At 40.8% G+C, this 24,866-nt stretch overlaps 1 protein-coding gene across 1 annotated transcript in view; it reads left to right on the plus strand.

Moving 5' to 3' along the window:
• ADGRV1 (adhesion G protein-coupled receptor V1) overlaps positions 1-24,610 on the plus strand; it is a 451,408-nt gene extending 426,798 nt beyond the window's left edge. The window contains exons 91-93 of the mRNA XM_070413740.1: positions 12,882-13,073; positions 16,072-16,249; positions 24,180-24,610. Of these exons, the coding sequence (XP_070269841.1) occupies positions 12,882-13,073; positions 16,072-16,249; positions 24,180-24,298 (489 nt within the window). The 3' untranslated portion in view covers positions 24,299-24,610. The remainder of the gene's footprint in view (positions 1-12,881; positions 13,074-16,071; positions 16,250-24,179) is intronic.
• The last annotated feature ends 256 nt before the right edge of the window (positions 24,611-24,866 follow it).

The following is a 24,866-nucleotide window of genomic DNA, read 5'->3' on the forward strand; positions in this document are numbered from 1 at the left end:
CTGCTAAATCTAAAATATTTATTATGTGACTCTTTTCAGAAAAATTTTGCTGATCCTTGGCAAAAAAGGATAGTGTTCAATTTATTATAACAACAAATTCAACCCCTAATTTATTTTTAAGCTTTCATTGGTGAGAAACCACCACCACAATAAAAAAAAGAAGAACATTTTTATCACCCCCGAAAGATTTCCTAGACCCCCCCTGTAGAATATCCCTCCTTCTGCTCCCAGAGCCAGGCAACCACTGATCTGCATTCTGCCACTATTTATTAATTTGTATTTTCTAGAATTTTGTATCAATAGAATCATACAGTAAATACTCTTTTGTATCTGACTTTTTAAAAAATATATTTGTATTGATTTCAGAGAGGAATGGAGAGGGAGAGAGAGATAGAAACATCAGTGATGAGAGAGAATCATTGATTGGTTGCCTCCTGCACGCCCCACACTGGGGAACAAGCCCACAACCCAGGCATGTGCCCTGACCAGGAATCAAACCATGACCTCCTGGTTCATAGGTCAACACTCAACCACTGAGCCACTGGCCGGGTTGTGTCTGACTTTTTTTAACCCAGAATACTGATTTTTTTATTCATTCATGCTGTTGTGTTTATCAGAGTTTGTCCTTTTTCTTGTTATGTGGTCTTTTCAAGATGTTTAGAGAGCTCATTATGGTGACTTGCTATACGTATACAGTTTGGCAGTGGGCCAACTTGACTCCTGGCCACAGTGTTTTGAATTGCCTTTTCTGCATAGAAAAACCACACCAGAGGACATGAAAACACCACTTTATTTCTTATTGTTGTTGTAGTTGCTATTATTATTGTTTCAATCTACAGACTTTGGCTTTTTTTAATGTTGCCTCTGACAGAAATTTCTTAGAATATATAAAAATTGACTTTAAATTATTATTATTTTTTTTATATACATTTTATTGATTTTTTACAGAGAGGAAGGGAGAGGGATAGAGAGTTAGAAACATCGATGAGAGAGAAACATCGATCAGCTGCCTCCTGCACACCCCCTACAGGGGATGTGCCCGCAACCCAGGTACATGCCCTTGACCGGAATCGAACCTGGGACCTTTCAGTTCTCAGGCTGACGCTCTATCCACTGAGCCAAACCGGTCAGGGCCGAAATTATTATTTTTAATGTACATACAGCTATAACAAGATTTAAATAATCATGATACAGTTTGGTACTTATATAATTTAATTTAAGGTGTTGTGGGTTTTTTTTACAGTCAAAGCATACTGCAACTTGTTTCCCTTTCCCACTTTTTATTAAAACCTTAAAAATATTATTCGCAGATTCCCACCTCTTCTACTTTATTTAGTTCATCTCCATACTGTTAAAACCACCTTCAGTCTTCTCTTTCCCGAAATCCTAGTACCCAACTTGATTTGTACTTCTGAAAATTTTCTAATCTACGAACTCTCAGGGATTTGGGGGGGTCAAGAGTTTGTGTTCTCATAACTTAAAAACAAACAAACAAAAAAACCACTACATTTTTAATTTCTTTTATCTTGTCAGAAATAGTCTGGCTCCTGATAAGTAGCATCATGACTGATGAGTTTTCCATATTTTGAAACTTAGAAGCATGAAGAACATTGAGAGTGTTGAAGATAAAGCACTGTGGAACAAGGAGATGCTGATCAGATGAGATTGTTGAGGCTTGACCTAGTAACTGTCTTTTTATTCATGAGCATTTATCACAAAGAAGACTATCCAAATGTTCCTTGCATCTGTAAGTGACATGCAGAGAATTATGCTCTTAAATTGCAGACCAAAGCCCTGGTTATATAAAAGGGAAAACTATCTTGTTTATACTCTGAATATTTATGATAAAAATCTATAGAATGGTTGTTTCTAGGGATTACATAATTTAGAATAGACATTCTATCTAATCCCAAACCTTGAAAGTGAACTCCTGCTACCCAGGAGTTTAGTCATAGACATTTCTGAAGCCAGCAGAATAAGTCAACTGAACTTTTCATGGCTCTACTAATTCTGAATAGATAGTGTACCTTAAGTTAGTAAGAAATTTTAGAAGAATTTTATATAATCTATGTTGAACACTAGGTAATTATCTATCCCCCACCCCCAAGTACTTTTCAAAGCATCTGAGTAATAATTGTTCCTACAGATGTCTAAGTATTTCAGTTGTGCTGACTAACAAATGGCTGTCAAAATGAACTCACTTGTTTCCTTTATCTGTATATTTAGTGCACACTTTAGATTGTGATTCTTATTATAAATAAGAACATTAGCAAAATCAACTTAAAGTGTGAAAATAACAACAGTTGAAAATATGAAACAATTAAAATTCCAACTTTTCTCACACCTAAAAAAAATGTATAAATGCAGAAATATTAAAATCTTTTAATATTTAATATCTCTTTTCATTTCTGTCATTGGCATGAAATCCATCGTCTTTGCTGCTAAGTCACTGGTGATGTACAATGGCAGTAGGTCAGTAGCCCAAGAGCAGTAGGAAGCCAGAAACAGAGACTATGGCAAGGGTGTCTGCTAAGGGGAAAGCGAAAGCAGAAATCTGTGACACCTAAAGAGAAGAAGCCACAGGAAGGACCAGCAGCATTATGCAAACCCAGCCCAAGCAGAGAAGCAAGACACAGCCAGGAAGTCAGCTGGGGTTTAGCATCAAGCAAGCTCCCTGTCAGCGGGGCTCTGACCCAGTAGAGCAGAGACCCAGGCAGGAGTAGGAGTGGACACTTCATTCTCCCATTAGAGTGTCTCAGCACATGTAACATGTGAAACAAAAAGACTGAGCCAAAGCAAAATTTTATTGAGCAACTACTGAATCACCTCACTATAGTGAGAGAATTAGAGGACTAAAACCAACACATGCTCAGACCCATATCTGTCACCACACCCTCCTACTCTCTCCCACTAATGAAATTTAAAAAATGTAATTTCTTAAGCTCCTCCTGTGTGCCAGGGACCATCCCATAAACTAAAAAATACAACTGAACTGGACATAATCTCTTGTTTTCTAGGAGGTTACAGATTAGTGGAAGGTATTCTTTTTGTAATCACAAATTTGTAATTTTTAAGCTGAAGAAAGTCTAATTTTGGCCCAGCTGGTGTGGTTCAGTGGTTGACAACCTATGAACTAGGAGGTCACGGTTCGATTCCTGGTTGTCTGGGTTGTGGGCTTTATTCCCAGTAGAGGGCATGAAGGATGCGGATCAGTGATTCTCTCTCACCATTGATGTTTCTATCTCTCTCTCCCTCTCTCTTTCTCTCTGAAATCAATAAAAATATATATATTAAAAAAGTCTGATTTTAATAAAGATTTTATTCCTCTAAGTCAGCGGTCCTCAACCTGTGGGTCGAGAACAATGAAAATACATCCTGCATATCAGATATTTACATTATGATTCATAACAGTAGCAAAATTATAGTTATGAAGTAGCAATGAAAATAATTTTATGTTTGGGGGTCACCGCAACATGAGGAACTATATTAAAGGGTCGCGGCATTAGGAAGGTTGAGAACCATTGCATTTTTTTGTGCACTTTTTGTAGGCTATCTAAGAGATAGGTGGTTTTGATTAGGCCACTTGTATGATTCCACTGCTTATTTCTTTTAACTGTTTTTTATAATAGAATGAACATATACTGGAAGATTTTTAAATTGTATGTTTTCCCTATGTCTCCAAAAACATTATTCCTATTATTTTAATATCTTTATGTTTCAGAGTTTTAAAAATATAGAATAGAAAACAACAATAATAAATGGTTCATGTGTCCATATATTCCCAATGTATAGAATTTATCATTACTAATACACTGACAGATTTGCTTGGAGTTTTTTTGTTGTTGTTTAATTATTAATTTGGGGGGAAATTATAAATGTTTATTATAAAAGATTTGAAACAACAAAAGTATAAAGATAAAAAAAATGTTTAAAATAATTTCAAACTTCCTGCATAAGTAACCCATATTAAAATTAGGTGACCATAATAGAAAGAATGGTGGCCAGCAATTTTCCAAATTCAAAAAGCTTAGAGAACCCCAACCCAAGAAAAATACACCTCGGCATATCATAGTCAGACTCTTGAAAACTCTAAATAGGGAATGATGAGAGCAGTGTGGAGAAGTAAAGGGAACATTGTACAAGAAAATAATGATAAAAATTAACATAATTCTCATCAGAAACTCTGGAAGCCAGAAGACAATGGAATGACATCTTTAAAGACTCCCAATAAACAAAAAATCAGAATCTATTCACCTAGAATTCTATATCCAGTTAAAATATTTCTCTAAAATGAAGGTAGAATAAAGACATTTTATACAGACAAATGCTGAAAGAATTTATTTCCAACAAATATAAACTACAACAAATGCTAAAAAGAAGTTCTGCAGGCTGAAGGAAAAGGGAAAGATACAAGAGAAATCCAATTTTATAGAAAGGAATAAAGAACACAAGAAAGAGTAAATAAATCATTAATATAAAGGATCATTTTAAAGGTCATTGACTGTTTTAAAGTAAAAATAATAACATGAAGTGAACATCAGGCATACTAAATAGATTAGATGCCTAAATATAAATAAATTTTAAATATATGACAATATTATAGTTACTGTAATATACAAAACAATTTCATTTTACTTACATTTGTCATAAGAAAAACTAAAATGGAAGAGAAATCATTGTTGAATTGCAAAATATGCATCTACACCACAAAAGATATTCTAATCACCACAGGAATGATAAGTGGTCTTTCAAAAAATAAGAAAAGAAGTAATAAATACTTTAAAGAATTGGAAACACTGGTTTTTATCACCTAGGTATTTCAGTCTTATAGTATTGATTGAGTGCACACTAAAAAAGATGATAAAGTCATTGGTACTCAGATCTCCTCCCATCTTCAATCCTCCCAACTTTAGAATGTTTTTACTTAATGTCATGCTTTCTGCATTGTCCAGGCACTTAACATTTACCTTTGACTCTACCTATAATTCTTATCATGTTTTTCAATATTGGTTCTGTATCTAAATGGATGGTCCTTTTACATGATCCTTTAGCCATCTTCATTACTGAATTTTTTTGTTTTTTCCTCTCTATGGGCCAACTCATCTCTTTTTTGGTTATATTTTATTATCATATAGTTTGGTAAAGGGGTTCTCCAAGAAGATTCATGGATGCTGAATTCCCAGCATTTTTCTATGTTTGATAATTTCAGATGCCAGATTGGCTGAGTATAATATTCTTTGACCACTTTTTTCCTCAGAACTTAATTGATATTGCTCCATTATCTTTAAGCATTTAAAGCTGATGTAAAGAAGTCTAAAGCCATCCTAAAATTTACCAGTTATTAGGAGATTGGGGTTTTAAAGAATCTATATCAAAATGTTCCTGGACCACGGTATAATATTTTGAATCTGCAAATTTAGTTCTTACTGTATTTTTCAGGAAACTTTTCTTATATTAATATTATATCTTTTTATTCATCTTCAGTTCCATTTATTGGATTCCCTATTTCAAGGAAAGCAATTACCAATCATGGAGTATTTTTATTACATATTAGCTTCTAAAATTCCCTTAATCTCTCTGTCTTTTTCATCTTAATTCGATGGAATTTTATATTAGCGAAATCTTTTATTTTCAAATTCTCTGAGTCATGATATGCCTCTTCCATAGTCAGTTCCAGCTACTGATAGCACTGTTCTTCATTAACTGTCATGGCGTACAGTGAGGTATGTGGTGTCTGTAAGACCAAGCCCTCACTGAGTGTAAATCTCTAGCTCTTTATTCCTCAAATATGTAAGTACTGGCACCATATGGAATTTAATATCTAGACTGATTTAATTATTTGTGTTTAATTGGCAAGCTAGGCACTAACATCTGTATATTTTTATCATATATCATTATTCAAAACTCTTTGCCAGAATCTAAAATAAATACTAGAGACAGAGGCCATTTGGAGTCAATATGTCAGGTTGCTCAACACATTTAGTCAGGGTTGCTGGCAGCTCTTGCTGTATGGGTGTGTTAATTCTCATTGGTGGAGAGCGTAGTGTGGAGGCTGTCACACTAGCTCCAATCGGCTGTGAGTGCAGGAAGCATTCAGAATTCAGGAAAAATAAATCATGGACTAATGTTTCACTTTATTTAGAGACAAATAAAATTAAAGGAATGGGCCAGGCAGCTATTGAATGAGTTCATTTAATGCATTTGCTATTTTAACACTCTTCTGCAACATGAAGGAATTATGGGATGGAGAGGCAGGGACAAAAGGGATTGCTGACTAAGACAGCCTGCATGCAGTTACGGTTTAAATACCTGGGTTTTACCCTTTTCTGAGATCTTTTTACAAGTCCTACAAAGCTTAACTGCTCTGAGTTGCAGGCCGTATCTTAGTCCTCAGAGGGGACTCTCTCAGGTTTTAGAAGAGTTCTCCAAATCACCATTGCCATTTGACAAATGTGAAGCCCTGAGACTCCACTTCCTTCTGAGCCAGGCAGCTCAGTCAACTCCCTGTGTTACCCACTCTTCACCTGCCACCACTCCTTGGTTAAATTTGTACGGTTGATAAGGGAAACAACAACAATGGGACCAATAGGGCCACAGTTGTTTAATGATTTTTCCCTTTAATAACTATAGATAAGAGATTTTCTTACTGGGAAAGTGGAGGATGTGTTGCAAAGAGAAAAACAAGACTATAAAAAGAAAATAGATGCCTCTAAGCCTGGATGGGTCCATTACTCCGAAAAGAAAATATATGTTGAGAACAAACCAAGGACAGGACATGCTTTGATTGGTTGCTGTGCCTGGACCCTGACCCCCCTCCAGGAGTTTGTCTCAGGAATGCTGACCATTCTCAGGTCCCAGGAAATGGCAGAGCTGGGTTTCAACACTATTGAATATTAACTACTCGTTATTGGACTTCAAGATCCTGGAAGGAGACACACAGACCACAGATCCTGCAGCCCTTCTCCTGCCCCACTTCCCCCTTGCATGATGCCTTTCTTCCTTATCCATATATAATCAGCTGGTTAGTAGGGGAGGTTAGAGCAGAATTTACAGAATGGCCTGTTGCTCTCTGTATACTGCCAGCATTATTGGAATAAACGCTCATATATGATTCATCCTTGTTTCTGCTTAATTTGTGCCCAGTTTCAAAATGGCAATGGTGATTCTCTCACCTCATATGGAACTGAAAGAAATTATTGAGACAATCCGCCAAAATCTTCTGTACTTGTTTTGCTCCTTGATGATGTTAAAAATATTTAACTCCTCTAGTTCATTATAGTTTCATTGTGTCTTGCTAAATATTTGTCAATAAGTTTAAATTCCTGAATCAAAAGAAATATAAAATTGGCATAGTGGATATGTTCAATCCAGATACATCAAACTAAAGACTTTTGAAAGCATTTTTCATCATTGAAGTAGGAATCTAACTAAATACTCAAAACAGCAATGCATCGTCCAGTTGGTGTGGCTCAGTGGTTGAGCATCGACCTATGAACCAGGAAGTCACAGTTCAATTCCCAGTCAGGGCAAATGCTGGGTTTTTAGCTCGATCCCCAGTAGGGGGCTTTCAGGAGACAGCCAATCAATGATTCTCTCTCATCATTGATATTTCTATAGTTCTCTCTCCCTTGCTCTCTGAAATCAATAAAAATATATATTTTTTAAAAGCAATGCACAGAAAGAATTCCCTTCTCTTCACTAGGTAAAGAATAGGCAGAAGAGATGGATTATATGTGTCCTGCGTCTAAAACAGTTAACCTATTATTTTGTGGGATATTGTTGTCTTTGTGAGCAACTTGAGAGGAGCCAAACATTTTATCCTTGCATCTCATTGCCTGGCAGTGGGTGGTCAGCACATTCTATTGCCTAATTGAGATTCTAGATTCTCTCTTAAAAATTTTTTGCAGACAATCATAGAAAGGAGAGCCTGCGATTTAACATGCAGTATTTGGACTAGGGACTTGTTTTTACTCTGAGGTCAGAAACTTCCACAGCTGAGTACTTTGGATAATGAAGGTTCGTTCCTTTTCTACATTTGCCCAGCCAGGGCTGGGCACAGCCAAATGTCATACAAGTTGCATTTAAACACTCTTTTCTTTTCCTATTAATGGTATTTATGTTTCTTGGGGAACATCTACAAGATTCAAAGAATTTGCTGTATGTGTGAATAGGCTTTTAACCAAAAAAAAGAGGCAGTTTTCACATACAAGTTATTTCAGCAGTCAGTTCCTTTCCCAAAGCACAAAAGGCTAGATATTAAAACAAACACGAGAGAATGTGCTGTTTTAACAAATGGGTCCTTAGAGATGGACTTTAAAGCTTGGTTTTTGTTTTCTGATCTAACTTTTACCCTATCACTTTGTAACACTTAGAGAAATCCTGAAATAAATCAGTGACATTCTCACAGTTTTCAAGGCTGACAGTTTAATTTTTTTCCTGTTTTGTCTACTGCTGTGGCCAATGTAATTAGGTCATACTCATGTGAAAAGTTACTTGTACAAGAAAAAAAATTTGGATGTGTATGTGTATTTTCAGGAAGATTTGTTTCTGCTAATGTTCACAGCATCATTTGCACATGAAAATAATTCCTGTCTACATAATTTAAAATGTTAGTGTTGTTTTAAAAAGCACACAAAAAACCCTAATTCAAAAGGAAATAATTTTGTTACTAATTTCATATCATTGTTAGGATAGTTATATTTTAAAATATTTTTAACAGCTAAACCACTGATTTTAAAACATTTGTTAATTAAGTAGACTGGGTGCCAACCTGAAAAGGGGTCATTTCAGCACAAAGGAGAGAAAGGCCTAATTTTTAACAGTATTCTAGAAATGGCAACAGAGATCTAATGCTAGCAGCCTACCTTGCAGGCTGTCCTCTAATTTAATTTTATATTAAAAGTTGGTTGTAATTCTTGTTTTGTGTATTTTCTAATAGACTTTTTCTATTTATACCAGCAGATGTAAATTTCAAGCTCACAAATATATTATTTACTTTCTTGCTTCTACACTCCTAGAAATGTTAGGAACTATGGGAGAATGACAACTCCACAATGTGAAGATACTTAGTTGTGTTTTATGAAAAATCTTGACATTAACTCGTTTTCTTCTTTAATAAGCTGTCTTGCTTTCATTTTTGTGAAATAATTTAAGAATTTAGTAACTCAAGCAATTCTTATTTGTTTCCAAAACTTAAATACCAGGATTAACAGACATAGAGGCACAATTTAGCATGTTTTATTGGCGGAATGTAAAGGTCAAAATTAACAAGCTTTATAGAGCTCCATTAGAAGTATACAGTAGAACCCTTGTAGAAATCATGAAGGAAAGCAGTGTAGGCACTGTTGGGAACACAGATGCAAAATTTGAGTTGCTATCTCTAATGGAAGCAGAGCAATTGTTAAAAATTTGACTGGATTGCAAAATAATTTAAAGGGCCAGCAGATCTTTAAGAATGTACAAGATAGCCGAAACTGGTTTGGCTCAGTGGATAGAACGTCGGCCTGCGGACTGAAGGATCCCGGGTTCGATTCCGGTCAAGGGCATGTACCTGGGTTGCAGGCACATCCCCAGTAGGAGATGTGCAGGAGGCAGCTGATCGATGTTTCTCTCTCATCAATGTTTCTAACTCTCTATCTCTCTCCCTTCCTCTCCCTCTAAAAAATCAATAATATATATATATATATATATATATATATATATATATATATATATATATAGTAGAGGCCCGGTGCACAAAAATTTGTGCACTTGGGGGGGGGGGGGGGGAGGCGGTCCCCCAGCCCGGCCTGTGCCCTCTCACAGTCTGGGACCCCTCGGGAGATAACAACCTGCTGGCTTAGGCCTGCTCCCGGGTGGCAGAGGGCGGGCCCAATCCCTAAGTGCAGCCCCTGGTCAGGCTCAGAGCAGGGCCGATTGGAGAGTTGGGGCGCTGCCCTGTCATGCACAGAGCAGGGCGGATTGGGAGGTTGCAATGCCACCCTCAGTCACGCTCAGGGTAGACTGATTGGGGGGTTGGGGCACCGCCCCCTGTTACACTCAAGGCAGGGTCGATGGGGAGGTTGCGGTGCCACCCCCGTCACGCACAGAGCAGGGCCGATCAGGGGGTTGGGGTGCTGCCCCCTGTCACTCACAGAGCAGGGCCCATCAGGGGGTTGGGGAGCTCCCCCCTGTCACTCACAGAGCAGGGCCCATCAGGGGGTTGAGGAGCTCCCCCCTGTCACTCACAGAGTAGGGCCGATAGGGGAGTTGGTGCACCGCCCCCTGTCACACACAGAGCAGGGCGGATCAGGGGGTTGGGGCGCTGCACCCTGTCACACTCAGGGCAGGGCCTATGGGGAGGTTATGGCTCGACCCTGTCACACACAGAGCAAGGCCCATGGAGGGGGGTTGGGACACCACCCTCTATCACCCACAGAGCAGGGCCGATCAGGGGGTTGGGGCACCACCACTGTCACACTCAGGGCAGGGCCGATGGAGAGGTTATGGTTCTACCCTGTCACACACAGAGCAGGACCCGTGGGGGCGGGGTGTTGGAATGCCGCACCCTGTCACACACAGAGCCGCAGGGCAATCGGGGGATTGGGGAGCTCCCCCCTATCAGGCACAGAGCAGGGCTGATCAGGAGGTTTGGGCGCTGCCCCCTGTCACGCTGATCCCGGTGCCGGGAGCCTCGCTGCTCCGCTGATCCCGGTGCCGGGAGGCATATTACCCTTTTACTATATAGGATAGCGGCCTGGTGCATGGGTGGGGGCCGGCTGGTTTGCCCTGAAGGGTGTCCTGGATCAGGGTGGGGGTCCCCACGGGGGTACCTGGCCAGGCTGGCTGAGGGGCTGAGGGCTGTTTTCCCGCTGGCAGTTGACTAAAAGCTCCCAACCACTCCTTGGTTTTTTTTTGTTTTTGTTTTTATTCTGGGCCAGCTTTAGCTCTGAGGCCTCGCTGCTGAAAACATGGATACAATGTTGCGGTCTGGGGCTGACTGACAGCCGGTTTTGTTTAGCTGCTTATTTGCAACATAGTAATAGTTGCTTAGAGTTGCAGTTGAGAGTTCCTGGAGGAAGCAAGCCTCCCTGCTCGCTTCAGTGCATGGCTGCCGGCCGCCATCTTGGCTGACAGTTAATTTGCATAAGGATACGCTGATTAGCCAATGGGAAGAGTAGCGGTCGTACGCCAATTACCATGTTTCTCTTTTATTAGTGTAGATAAAAGAATGTACAAGATAGCTTTATTGTTCTTATGTAACACTAGAGGCCAGGTGCATGAAATTCGTGCACGGAGTGGGGGGGGGGCGTCCTTCAGCCCAGCCTACACCCTCTCCAATCCAGGACCCCTGGGGGGATGTCTGACTGCCTCTCATGATCCAGGACCACTGGCTCCTAACTGCTCGCCTGCCTGATCGCCCCTAACTGCTCCCCTGATGGCCTGATTACCCCTAACCGCCTCTGCCTCGCCCCACACCCGGGACCCAGGATTCCCTCCTCTGGCTGGTCACAGGCACCCGGGACCCAGGCTTCCCTCCCTCTGGCCAGCAGCAGGCACCCAGGACCCTGGCCAGTTTTGCCTGGGCTGGCCATAGCTGCAGATGCCCAGGACCGCAGGGCCGGCAGCTTGTTCCTCTCCTGGGCCACAGGTGCAGACACAGACTCTGGCACCCGGGACTATGGGGCGTGGGGATTGTCCCTCTCCCAGGCTGCAGGCACAGGCACAGGCTCAGCCACTGGCGCCTGGGACCACAGGGTTGGTGACTTGTCCCTCTCCTGAGCCATAGCCCCAGCCACTGGCGCCCGGGACCACAGGGTTGATGACTTGTCTCTCTCCCGAGCCATAGCCCCAGCCACTGGTGCCCGGGACCACAGGGTTGATGACTTGTCTCTCTCCCGAGCCATAGCCCCAGCCACTGGTGCCCGGAGCCCGGGGCCACGGCGCAGGTGTCTTGTCCCTTTCCTGAGCCATAGCCCCAGCAGCTGGCGCCCAGGACCGTGGGGCAGGTGGCTTGTCCCTCTCCCGGGCTGCAGCCCCAGCTGCTGGCGCCCGGGACTGCAGGGACCATGGCGTGTGCGGATTGTCCCTCTCCCGGGGCGCAGGTGCAGGCGTAGCCACTGGCACCCAGGACTGCAGGGCGGGCAGCTTGTCCCTCTCCCAGGCCTCAGCCTGGCTGGTCCCCATTCCTCTCTCATGAGCTCATTTGTGCCTGGCTGGTCCCCATTTCTCTCTCCCCAGTGTTAAATGTCTGAGTCTTTATGGCTTGACAGCATGAGGGCATGATGACCATTTGCATATTAGCTCTTTATTATATAGGATTTACTGAGAAGCAAGGCATGCTAAATATGAAGTAATCCACAGAATTCCTCTGAGTCCCTACCCAGTGATTCTGTTTTCAAATGAGATAAGTAGGTGAGATCTATAGACAAAATGAGAAGGCTTCATTAGTACTGCCCTTACAGAAGCCTACAAGGTGGTGAGAGCTCACTTCAACCACTTTGCTAAGAGAAAAAAAATGAAAATAAGTGAAATCTGGGAAAAGATAGTAATTTTTTGGAAGATAAGAGGTTTGCTTTCTGAAGCAAAATGTACATAGCTAATCAGATGTACTTCTGCAATTCTGTTTTGTGTACTTCAGAGTTACTCATGTTTTAACCAAGAAAAAACATGATTTTTTAGTGAGGGAGCAGTTTTCCCAAATGACATGAAATAACTTTTTTTAATGACATTCAGAAATTTACAGTGGCCTCTCGCTAGACCTCTAACATTGTTCTGTAATCCCAGCTTTGGGTAGAGCTTGGAAAACATTTGTAGAAAATCGCTATGCTTACAACCATGTTTATTCTTCAGCTGTGGTAGCAGGACTTCTGTTAACATGCTCCTTTTCTTTTCTTTTGCAGGGACTTTACGTTTTTGTGGTCTATTTCATTCTTCACAACCAGACTTGTTGCCCCATGAAGGCCAGCTACACAGTGGAAATGAATGGACACCCAGGACCCAGCACAGCCTTCTTCACACCCGGGAGTGGAATGCCTCCTTCTGGAGGGGAAATCAGCAAGTCCACCCAGAATCTAATCAGTGCTATGGAGGAGGTCCTGCCCTTGACCTTGACTTGACCTCTATCTCTCTGTTTCTTTCCCATATACGGCCTTTCCATCTCAAAAAGTGTACACGTTAAATGGTGTTATGTAACTTTTAAATCCCTTTCCTACATGCTGACCAACTGTAGTATTATGCATGTTATTGAATTAATTTTCTTCCCTGCCCTGCAACCTATACTAACCAGCAGTTTGTTCTAGGAACTCAGACACTGCATATTTTGTCATCTTTTTCTTCAAAGCCTCCCAAATTTGACATGGTAGTGTCTAAACCAGCTTCAGAAGTGTGGGGGTTTTTTTTTCTGTTTTAACTATTTTTCCTCAAAATACTTACGCAGCTCTCTTCCTTCACCCATCCCAATTCACTACTTCAATCCCATCAAACACAAAGTGAAAATAGGCTGAAACTCTTTAATTTAAATACCAGAAAATATTTTAGAACAAAGGCTCGGAAGAGTGCTTTAGCAGCACTACTTAGAAAGTCTATCCAGATGTCCTCTGTAAAGTCTACTTCCCATTGCTCTCTGCATTATGGCCACATCACATTGGTTTCCTGTGTCTAAATCACATCGCCACTAACCTGTTAGTAATGCTGCCATAGCACTGGGACCACTGCTCAGGCTTTAAATTATACCTAAAGACATTTGTCCAGAAAGAGATGGTATGCAGTCCCTAAGAATTTCTGCATTGCCCAAGATGTGCTTGTCTTCCATTCCTTACATAGCTCGTACTGCCCTGTCTGTATTAAAGAGCTAAGGAGAACAGTACTTGTGTTTATTTGCATCCTGAAAAAATGGTAGGAAATCAACGTGCATGTATCTGAAAAGGAAACAGTTGATAGATATGTAGGTAAGTAGAAAGATAGAAGACAGATAGATAGATAGATAGATAATCTATAATAATAAAAGCATAATATGCTAATTAGACCGGATGACCTTCCGGACGAAGCCAGGGCTGCGAGGGAAGCCCGGGTCCTGGGTGCCAGAGGGAGCCAGTGCTGGCAGCGGGGGAAGGAAGGCCTACTCTTGCATGAATTTCATGCGTTAGGCCTCTGGTAGATAGATAATCTACCTATTCAGTGATATTTTTTTCTCTTCCATGTAAATATAGAAAGTAATTTTACCCATGCCAGGTTAAAATTAAGATACAGTATTTAAAATGTTCAAAAATCAAGTACAGTGTTTAAAAATTGGAATATGTCTTTAGTACCATAAATGTTTAGAAATCTAGTACCATATCTATATCCCAAAAGTTTTAAAAACTGAATTAGTTTCACATCAAAGTTCATAACAATGGGAATGGATATTTTTAGGCTCAGTAATTCAGGAATGAATTTTAAAAAAGGTTTTTGTCTTTTTTATTGATTACCCATGCTAGATTTGAACTGTACAGTGCAATAACCATTAGCATGTGTGGCTATTTAAATTTAAACTAACTAAAACAAAATAATATTAAAAATTTAGTTCATCAATCACTATGTTTAAGTGCTCTGGTAGCTACCATGGTGAAGAATGCAGATAGCAAACATTTGAATCATCACAGAAAGTTCTGTTGAACCATGCTGATCTAGATGTTCAACTTCTTAACGAAATTTTTGAAGATTTTTATCTTCTCTCAAATTTGTTTCTACAGTCCTCGGGTCATGCGACATCCCTGCAGTCGCTCAGAAAAGCTTACATTGGGAGACAGCAGCTGTGACAGTTCAATTCCTGGGCCTGAGCCACTACTCGAGTGTTCATTCTGGGTTTGCACAGTGGCATACCCTAACGTGTGCTCTACATTCCTCAGAGGCTTAGGATTGGCCTTGATCCAGCTGTCAACAAGGGACTGTCAAAGACATTCTAGAAAGCCTTCCAGAGAAGGGAAAGCATTAGGAAAGGAAGGATTAAGGGGGTTTTACCAGTAACCACGAGGGAAGTGAATATGTTTAATTATTTCAGGATAGACCTATCTTTACTTTTTTAATATGGGTTTTTTTTTTCTTTTTCTATTAATCTTATATCTAGCCACTCAACAGTCTCTGATTCACTTTATTTAATTTTTATTTTTAAAATATGTTTTTGTTGATCTTTAGAGAGAGAGAGGAAGTGAGAGGGATAGAGAGATAGAAACATCGATGAGAGAAAAACATGGATGTGCTGCCTCCTGCATGCCCCCTACTGGGGATCAAGCCCACAACCCAGCCATGTGCCCTGTCAAACCTCTTAGTTCATAGGTTGATGCTCAACAACTGAGCCACACTGGCTGGGCTCAGGATGGAACTATCTTTTTAATTGTTTAATTTTTTAATTTTTTTTATGTAGTTGATTGATTTTTTTACAGAGAGAAAAGGAGAGGGATAGAGAGTTAGAAACATCCATGAGAGAGAAACATCAATCAGCTGCCTCCTGCACACCCCCCACTGGGGATGTGTCCGCAACCAAGGTACATGCCCTTGACCAGAACCAAACCTGGGAACCTTCAGTCTGCAGGCCCACGTTCTATCCACTGAGCCAAACCGGCTAGGGCAATTGTTTAATTTTTTTAAAGGAGGAGTTTAGAATGCTATCAAAGAACTTTTTTTTTTTCAATTCAGTATGTCCTTACAGATTGCTGCTATATTTAAAATTGTATTTGTATCTTAGATTAAGCATTAGGAGGGTTCCTCTCCAATTCTTATATTTTTAACAATTTTCTTTGCACAATACATTTTTTTAAAATAAAAAGTATTGATTGGGTTAAAAGATACTTTTCTTGCCCCCCACATGACTGCATAGAAATCTACAAGTAATTCTAATAGAGAAATCGTTTAGAATCACCAGATTAGATTGTCTCATGGAGAAACATACTTCTCTAAAAAACAATGGTACAATTAAAGGCCTAATTCTAAACAGTTCAGAAGCCCTTTCACTTGGTTTGTGTAATGAGATGCAGAGGTAAATAGTTTACATACACTCAGAATAAATGTGTACGTATTCATATTATGGTTTCCTTTATTCCCCATCCCTAACAGGTGCCACCTGACTGGGAGAGGGGATCCTTCCAACAAGCCAGTCAGGCCAGTCCTGACTTAAAGCCAAGTCCACAAAATGGCGCCACCTTCCCTTCCTCCGGAGCATATGGCCAGGGCTCACTGATAGCTGATGAGGAGTCCCAGGAGTTTGATGACTTGATATTTGCATTAAAAACTGGTATGTGTGAGCCCACAAACTACATTCGAAGTAGGCACTCTGGCTGTGCCACAGTTTATATCTTCTTCACATGAAGTTGCATTAGTACAGTCAGTCACCCTTAGCACTGCCTGATTCTCATGACCCATTCCTAATTTCATCCTCACTCTGAGTTATTTTGTTCTTGACACCAAACATAACATAACCTCAAAATCATTTACAATTTGCTTTTAAGAAAAAGGCATGCTCTCACTAAATGTAAGTATCTCTGTCTGGAATCATTCTAGAACACCAAGATACTATTGAGACAAGTTCAGTGTCATAAGACAACCTGCTAGGGATTTCACTGAGAGATTTGCCTCTGATCTGCCGAAGAGACCTTCTTAGGAGTAGCTTTAAAGCAGAAACTTTCAAAGGCAGCACATTTTTTAAAGTGCTGTTACATACAGTATTTTATTGGCTCTTCCCCACCCAACCTGTAACCCAATGGAAAGTTGTTTTCAAGTAAAATGTATAGGGTTTTTTTTTTCTTTCATCTTTCTACTCAGAAAAATGTTGAACTGACACTTAAAAAATTTCAGTGAAATTTTGATTTCTAGATGCAAGAAGATAAAAAGAGGAGGTTTTTAAAATAATAGTTCATACTCAGATGAAACTATTTAAATAATAATTCAAAAGTGCATTTTACTATATATAGACATCCATATATTCAGAATAATGCTTGGCACTTAGTAAGCCTTTTGTAGATATTGTTGGAAAATGAATGAATGAATGAATGGATGAATGAGTGAATGAATATGAAACTTAGAGTTTGCTTGGAGAAATAGACATTCACATAGTCATGACATAAGGAAGAGTAATATAAGTAGTGGAAAGAGTTATTAATTATTGAGGGAATCAAGGAAATTTTTTTAAACCTCTCTTAATTGATTCTTGAAGAATGTGTAGGTTTGAAATAAGTAAAGAGTGGAGGAAAGGCAGTACAGATGGGGAGTAGAATTAGACAAAGCCTAGGGCTTACACGTGCATGACCTGCTTGAGGAGAACAAGCATTGCAGTGTGGCCGGGATGTAGGAGGAGCAGAGCCAGGCAGCGGGAGAAAGGCGGAAAGGTAGTTGACCTGCATTGTTAAAAATGTACTGTAGTTCCCCCTTCTGGGTTTCAGGTAACACCCTCCTTGAGATGTTCACAGTCATCCTCAATGAGAGGATCACCTGACTGAGTATATTTGGGAAACTGTGAAGATTGACAATTCATATTACCATTTTAGCAGCTCTGAAAAAGCCCTCACTCAAAGATAACCTACTTCACTCAATTTAACCTGGTGTTTCCAGAACACATGTAGTGATATATTCATTTGGGGAAGCAGAACACTTGCTGGTATTTTGCATAATATTAAAATGCTGGTCAGATGCCATGCTAATGAGGGGGATTTTTAAAAAGTCTTTATTGTTGAAAGTATTACATATGACTTCAACCCCCTTTTTTTAAGAACTTAGTGAGCCATGGATGTTTGTGAGGAGAGGAATGGCATGTTCCTACTGGTTTTTGAGGCAAAAATAACTCTTAGGAAAGATAAAGAATAAATTTAGAAGCAAAATCAAAAAGGCTAGGAGGTTGTTACAATTGTCCAAAAGAATGAGGTTGGGGCCTCAGATTTCAAGAGTGGAAATAAAAAGAGAAGGTGAACAAGGAGGAAGGCTGAGGGGACACTGAGAGGACAGCAGCAAAGACCTGCTGCACACAAGGTCACTGAGGGATTATATAAGGAGCATCTGTTCATTTATCTGTGTGAAGCAGGACACTGATGAGTTCTGATTTGGACACATTGATTATTAGGCCTGGTAGTCTTAAATATTCAGGTTTAGAGGCTCTTGGGTGAGGGTTCATGGTCAAAGGTGTTGATTTGAAATGCATCTGAGCAGAGATTATATTTGAAGCTAAGGGGATTAATAAGACTGATCAGGGAGAGTGGAAGGGGAGAGATGAGAAGAAAAAAGGTGAAGAAGGAAGGGAGGAAGGGAAACAAGAAGGACATCCTAGATAATATCTACATTTAAAGAGTGAATAGAAGAGGGTCCCAGAGAGGGAACTGTATAGCATGGTGAAAAAGATCTAGAGAGAGAAGAGAGTTTCATGAAGGAGGGAATGCACAAATATATAAAATGCTCATTGGCATTAGGACTAAACAGGAGGCTTTCAGATTACAAATAATTCCCAGTACTACACAGTGGTCAGTTGTTGATGTTATAACACTGGGAACATAAAATGAATTCTTGGAGCATAATTCAATTAGATGTGGGTCCTATATATATAACAAGTATTAAATGCATTTAGCTCGGGAATGTATGGAATGACTTCCTTACTTATAGAGTTTACTATTCCTGAGAGTTTGCTGCACTTGTTAGGAAATAAATACTTCAAAAGACCAAAATAATAGTCTCTCACATTGGCTCCCTCTACTTTTAGAAAAGTTACTATAAAAATCCAGCACCACCCCCTAGACACTTTCCGTTGTAGAATATGGTCAAAGGAGAGGAACAGTCCACATGCCGTTCTATCTACAGCAGAATTTACAATTGACACACAGGCCAGATTTGGCCCAGCAGGGTATTTTGTTGACCCTCTAGCATTTTAGCATTGTTTTAGCATTTTTATTTTATTTTATTTTTTTAAATTAAATCTTTATTGTTCAGATTATTACATTTGTTCCTCTTTTTTCCCCCCCATAACTCCCCTCCTTCCAGCTCCCACCCCACCCTCCGCCCTCACTCCCCACCCACTGTCCTCATCCATAGGTGCACGATTTTTGTCCAGTCTCTTCCCCCATCTCCCACACCCCTTCCCCCCCAAGAGTAGTCAGTCCATTCCCTTTCTATGTCCCTGATTCTATTATAATCAACAGTTCATTCTGTTCATCAGATTATTTATTCACTTGATTCTTAGATTCATTTGTTGATAGATGCATATTTGTTGTTCATAATTTGTATCTTTACCTTTTTCTTCTTCTTCCTCTTCTTAAAGGATATCTTTCAGCATTTCATATAATACTGGTTTGGTGGTGATGAACTCCTTTAGCTTTTCCTTATCTGTGAAGCTCTTTATCTGACCTTCAATTCTGAATGATAGCTTTGCTGGATAAAGTAATCTTGGTTGTAGGTTCTTGGAATTCATCACTTTGAATATTTCTTGCCACTCCCTTCTGGCCTGCAAAGTTTCTGTTGAGAAATCAGCTGACAGTCGTATGGGTATTCCCTTGTAGGTAATTGAGTCTCTTTCTCTTGCTGCTTTTAAGATTCTCTCTTTGTCTTTTGCTCTTGGCATTTTAATGATGATGTGTCTTGGTGTGGTCCTCTTTAGATTCCTTTTGTTTGGGGTTCTCTGCGCTTCCTGGACCTGTAAGTCTATTTCTTTCACCAGGTGGGGGAAGTTTTCTGTCATTATTTCTTCAAATAGGTTTTCAATATCTTGCTGTCTCTCATCTTCTGGCACCCCTATAATTCTGATGTTGGTACGTTTGAAGCTGTCCCAGAGGCTCCTTACACTATCTTCGTATTTTCGGATTCTTTTTTCATTTTGCTTTTCCGGTTGGGTGTTTTTTGCTTCTTCGCATTTCAAATCTTTGACTTGATTCTTGTGCTCCTCTGGTCTGCTGTTGGGAGTCTGTATAATATTCTTTATTTCAGTCCGTGTATGCTTAATATCTAGTTGGTTCTTTATCACAGCATCAAGGGTCTCATTAGATTTCTTGTAGATCTCAATAAGTTTATCGGCGGTCTCACCAGTCTTTTCGAGGGCCTTACTAAATTTATCGGCAGCCTCTAGACAGTTCTTGAGAGACCTTAAAAGTGTGGTTCTGAATTCAATATCGTCTCTTGATAGTTTTGTCCTGTTTCTTTGTCTCCCCATTTTTTATGCCTTCTTGGTGCACCCCCTAGCGGTCTTTGTGCGCAGTCATGTTGTAGTTAAGCCTTGATTGTTGTAGATAATACTAGAGGGATTTGACCTCCAGGCCGACTGGCTGTGGGAATCAGCTGTGTCTGCAGTGAAAAAACTTCTGTCCTCTGGAGAGGTGCTAATCTAGCCTTAGCCTGAGGCTATCCGGCAAAAGGCTCTGCACAGGGCTTGGGCGGGGTGGGTCGCACAGGATCAACAGGGTGGGCGGAGGGAGCAGTTATGGCTGCTCTCAGTCCCGTTCCCAGAGGCTCTGCTTCTCAGATTCCCAGCAACTGCTGCAAACCTCGGAAAGAAAGCTGCCCTCGAGTTCCCACCGATGCCAGACAGTTCCGCTTCTCCCGTTTGAGTTTGGGTCCGTAGAGACTCGCCCGGAACTGGAGCTCAGAATCCTCGACTCCCTCCTGATTTAAAACGACAACCGAGCCCTCAGCCACCAGCCCGCTCCACATGCACCTCCGCACCTTAGTATTTTCCACACTGCACCTCCTCTGAGCCTCGGTATGCTGTTCTCTTTCCTTCTAGTTGAAGAATCTCTCCTCAGCCAGCCTTCCTGTGGTTCTGGGTGATGTCCGTTCCGTCTTTTAGTTGTATTTTTGAAGTGGTTGTTCGAGGCGGCAAACTCCGGTGTTTACCTATGCCGCCATCTTGGTTCCTCCAGCATTTTTAAATTCCATAAAAATCCAGAATGTCTTTTTTAAAAAATCTAGCCCTGGCTGGTGTAGTACAGTGGTTAGAGTGTTGGCCTGCACACTAAAGGATCACAGCACCAGTTCAATTCCCAGTCAAGGGCAGGTGCCTGGATTGAAGTTTTGATACCAGGCCCCAGTCGGGGTGCATGCAGGAGGCAACCAATCGACATGTCTTTCTTGCATCAAGGTTTCCCTCCCTCTCTCTCTGTGTGTGTCTCTCTCTTCCCCTCCCTCCCTTCCTTTCACTCTCTCTAGAAATCAATAGAAAAAGTATCCTCAGGTGAGGATTCACACACACACACACACACACACACACACACACACGAAGAAATCTAGCAGCAAAGTGATTGGAGTTGAGTAATAATTGCCTCTTTAGATGGAACTCCAGCTCTTCTGGAGTTAGGAACTCACCAGACCTGTGTTACTGATTAATACTAGCTTCCCTGTCCTCTGTGACATTTTAATTTGCAAATCTTGATCTGTCTCAGGTCCACCTTAACTGTGGACCACTCCAAGTCAAGTGGGTCTTCTAATTATTTTTCATTTGAACCCCTAAATGACTGAAAAGTTATGTAACCCTTTGCATATATTTCAATAAACAGCTAAAGATTTTCATCCTAAGTGTAAATAGTGCCAAATAATGTAATTTCCACTGTATTATAAATTTCAGTTTTAAAATAAAAATTTTACATTATTTTATTAAACTAATTCAAAGAGTTTAAATTCCATAGCAATTTGATTCATTCCATTTTAAAAATGTGTGAGCAGCCTTTTCTTTTACAAGTGGAAAATTTACATCATTCCTTTTTTCATTGTTACACATTTGATTTTATGGCTTACATATTATATGTAGAGCTAACATATACTAATAACTTATCTCCAAACCAGGGCAATTTGAGAGAATAAAGGGGAAGCAACTAATAATTTTTCAGGTATAAACTAGGACTTTTCAGTTGCATTCTCCAACTCCCTGTTTTGAAGGAGTCGTGAAAGAAGTACTAGTATTTGTGAAAGGGTATGGACACGGGTCTTGATGGATGGGCAGGAAGACACCCAGGCTGGAATTAACATGGCACATCCAGGATCACTTTGGAAAAGCTTCCCTGTGGGCAAAGGTTGAGATATGTCTACTCAGTAGGCTAGAGCCAGGTTAGGAGGTATCTTACTGCCAATACAGAGGGTATCAGACTCCATGCCGTTGGCCAGCGGGACTAACATTTGTTCTTGAGAAGGAAAGGGCAGTGGAATGCTGAATAGATCAGAGGAACAGGGTGGACAAAAGAGATGGAAGAGGCATTTTTAAGAGTGAGGATGCAGAGCATAGTTTATTAATACATACAGCAAATATTTGCTGAACACCCACGGTGTGCTGGGCACTGTCCTATGAGCTAGGAATATAAAGATATGAAAGTACATAATCCAATGGGGGAGTCAGAAATTTTGAAAGAGAATCATCATGTTTCCATGGTTAGCAGAGGTGATTCCTGAGTTGATAGTTACAGGAAGAGTGGAGGCTGACAGATTAAGGAGTTGGGGAATGAGAGAATCTCAGCAGTGCCAGCATAATAACATGGTGTGAAAAGGAGGTGACCAGCAGCTCTAGTGAGATATCAGGCTAGAGAGCAGGCAGGGGCTCAGGTGGATCTTGTAGGCCTTGAAGCAGGGCTGCAGATAAGTCCTCTGGGGGTCAGACAGCAGAAGGAGGTGCAAGAGAAAGCAGACCTCCGGAGATCAGAGGGTGGGGTGGGCAAGTACACTGTCACAGAAGCAAAGGAAGGAAGTGGGTGTCAACAGCAGCCTTCAGCAGAGAGAGGATGGGAAGGACAGAGACCCAGGAGAGGGAAGGTTTGACTAGAAGAAGGTCCTTAATGGGCTCCTGCTTCCATCCCAAATAGGGTAAGACGAAGCTAATACACCATCTTCCCATAGCTACCAGATCTTCAGACTAGCCTTTCCTACAGCTCAGGCAGAAGGAAGTCTCAGCTGCCAGCAGCTGTTTTTTCACTTTCCTTCTCGTTTAGAGTCTAGTGCCCAACAAATTCAACCAGCAGCATGCCCTGTGACCACATCCCCATTCTCTGTGTGTGTGTGTGTATGTGTAGGGTGTGTGTGTGTGTGTGTGTGTGTGTGAGAGAGAGAGAGAGAGAGAGAGAGAGAGAGAGAGAGAGAGAGAGAGAGTTTGTGAATTAGAGAAGAAAGAGGTGTTACTCTAGTATCGTGTTAAATTTTCTGAATTATTCTAAGTTGTGAAAAAATAGTGAATACTGGAGCTCCCTCAAAACAGATTCTGGGTACTATCTGTAATTAACAGCTAGCTTTTGGAGACTCTTGTGCAGATCTGTTTTGGCACTGTGTTGCATAATTATTTTTATCTCGGGATCAGATCTGAGTCATTTGGAGTCCGAGTCTTCTGGGCGCTGATAAGGCACCAGGTGTTGTCAGTGCACGTCTTTCTTCTTGGATCACTGCCCACCCTGACGGAGTCCCAGCTGAAGGGCCTCGTACTTTTCAGTGCCTGTGGAGTTGGAGGTTATGTGGTTTTGAACAGCAAACCCTCCCCCACCCCTGCTGAAAAATTCTGATAACCTGCCTGATTTTTTTTTTATTTTAATAAGCCCCAAAAAGTTGAGAAAGGCTGTTCTTGGGAGTAAGTTATACCTGTCAATCATTGAGAACCCCGACTTGTGCCTTTAGAAATTAATTTTACTTATAAAACTACCAAAAAGGAATTTACAGTATATTTTTATAGTTGTCAGTTATTAAAAAATATTTATTCTAAGTGTACAGTTCACTCTTTACTAATCTATAAAATAAAAAGTATAATATGCTAATTAGACCAGATAGCCAAACGACCTTCCAGACGTCATTCTGGATGAAGCCGCTGTGGTGGGGGCCGAGGCAGAGGCAGTTAGGGACAATCAGGCAGGCAGGCGAGCAATTAGGGACAATCAGGCAGGCAGGCGAGCAGTTAGGGGTGACCAAACAGGATGGCGAGTGGTTAGGAGCGATCAAGCAGGCAGGCAGAGTGGTTAGGGGCAATCAGGCAGGCAGGCAGGCAGGCAAGTGGTTAGGAGTCAGCAATCCCAGATTGTGAGAGGGATGTCCGACTGCCAGTTTAGGGGTCCTGGATTGCGAGAGAGTGCAGGCCGGGCTGAGGGACCCTATCCCCCACACCCCCATGCATGAATTTTGTGCACCGAGCCTCCAGTATAATATAAATAAACATGTTGACTTAATGTAACTTGACCCTTAATTCACTGAACTAATAGTTGGGAATTTTTGTGTTTATTCTTTTTCTATTGCAGGTGCTGGTCTCAGTGTCAGTGATAATGAATCTGGTCAAGGCAGCCAGGAGGGAGGCACCTTGACTGACTCCCAGATCGTAGAACTCAGGAGGATACCTATTGCTGACACCCACCTCTAGCGGCACAGTAACCATTAGAATGAGGATACTCTCATATTTGTATTGGCTTTGTGCTAAAACTCTATAAGTACATGCAGCCATATAAGTAGGAAACTGTGAAATTAGTAACCCAGAAGTGATTGTTGTGTTGGAATATAAATTACTTGTGTCTTTGTGCAACCTGAAAATTCATCGCTGTAATGAAAGACCGGATTGAGTTATATCAGTTAATAGAATGTACATATTCCAAGAATATTAGTTGTTTTTAATCATCATACATGGCTAACATTGTTTAATAACAGTAATAACAATCAATAAAAACAATAGAATCTATTTGGCATCCCGAGGCTCATTATTTATGAGGAAATGTTGGGCATGAGCAAAGCAGCAAGCTCCATGTCTAGGTGATGTTATGCGCCCTGTTGCTTCCAGCGTTGACGCAGGTGATGCAGATTCAAGGCTTCACAGCACCTAGAAGACTTTCATTCCTAAAAACCACACAATTTCTTTTCTGCTGACGGGGTTACTGCAGTTTGCATAGTCTTTCATTGAAAGTATGTATTTCTGCTCATTACAAAATTAGGGAACT

This window comes from Myotis yumanensis, unplaced genomic scaffold (genome assembly GCF_028538775.1).
Source record: "Myotis yumanensis isolate MYYU_CA2020_CCGP unplaced genomic scaffold, mMyoYum1.0.hap1 SCAF_4, whole genome shotgun sequence".
NCBI classification, from domain to species: domain Eukaryota; kingdom Metazoa; phylum Chordata; class Mammalia; order Chiroptera; family Vespertilionidae; genus Myotis; species Myotis yumanensis.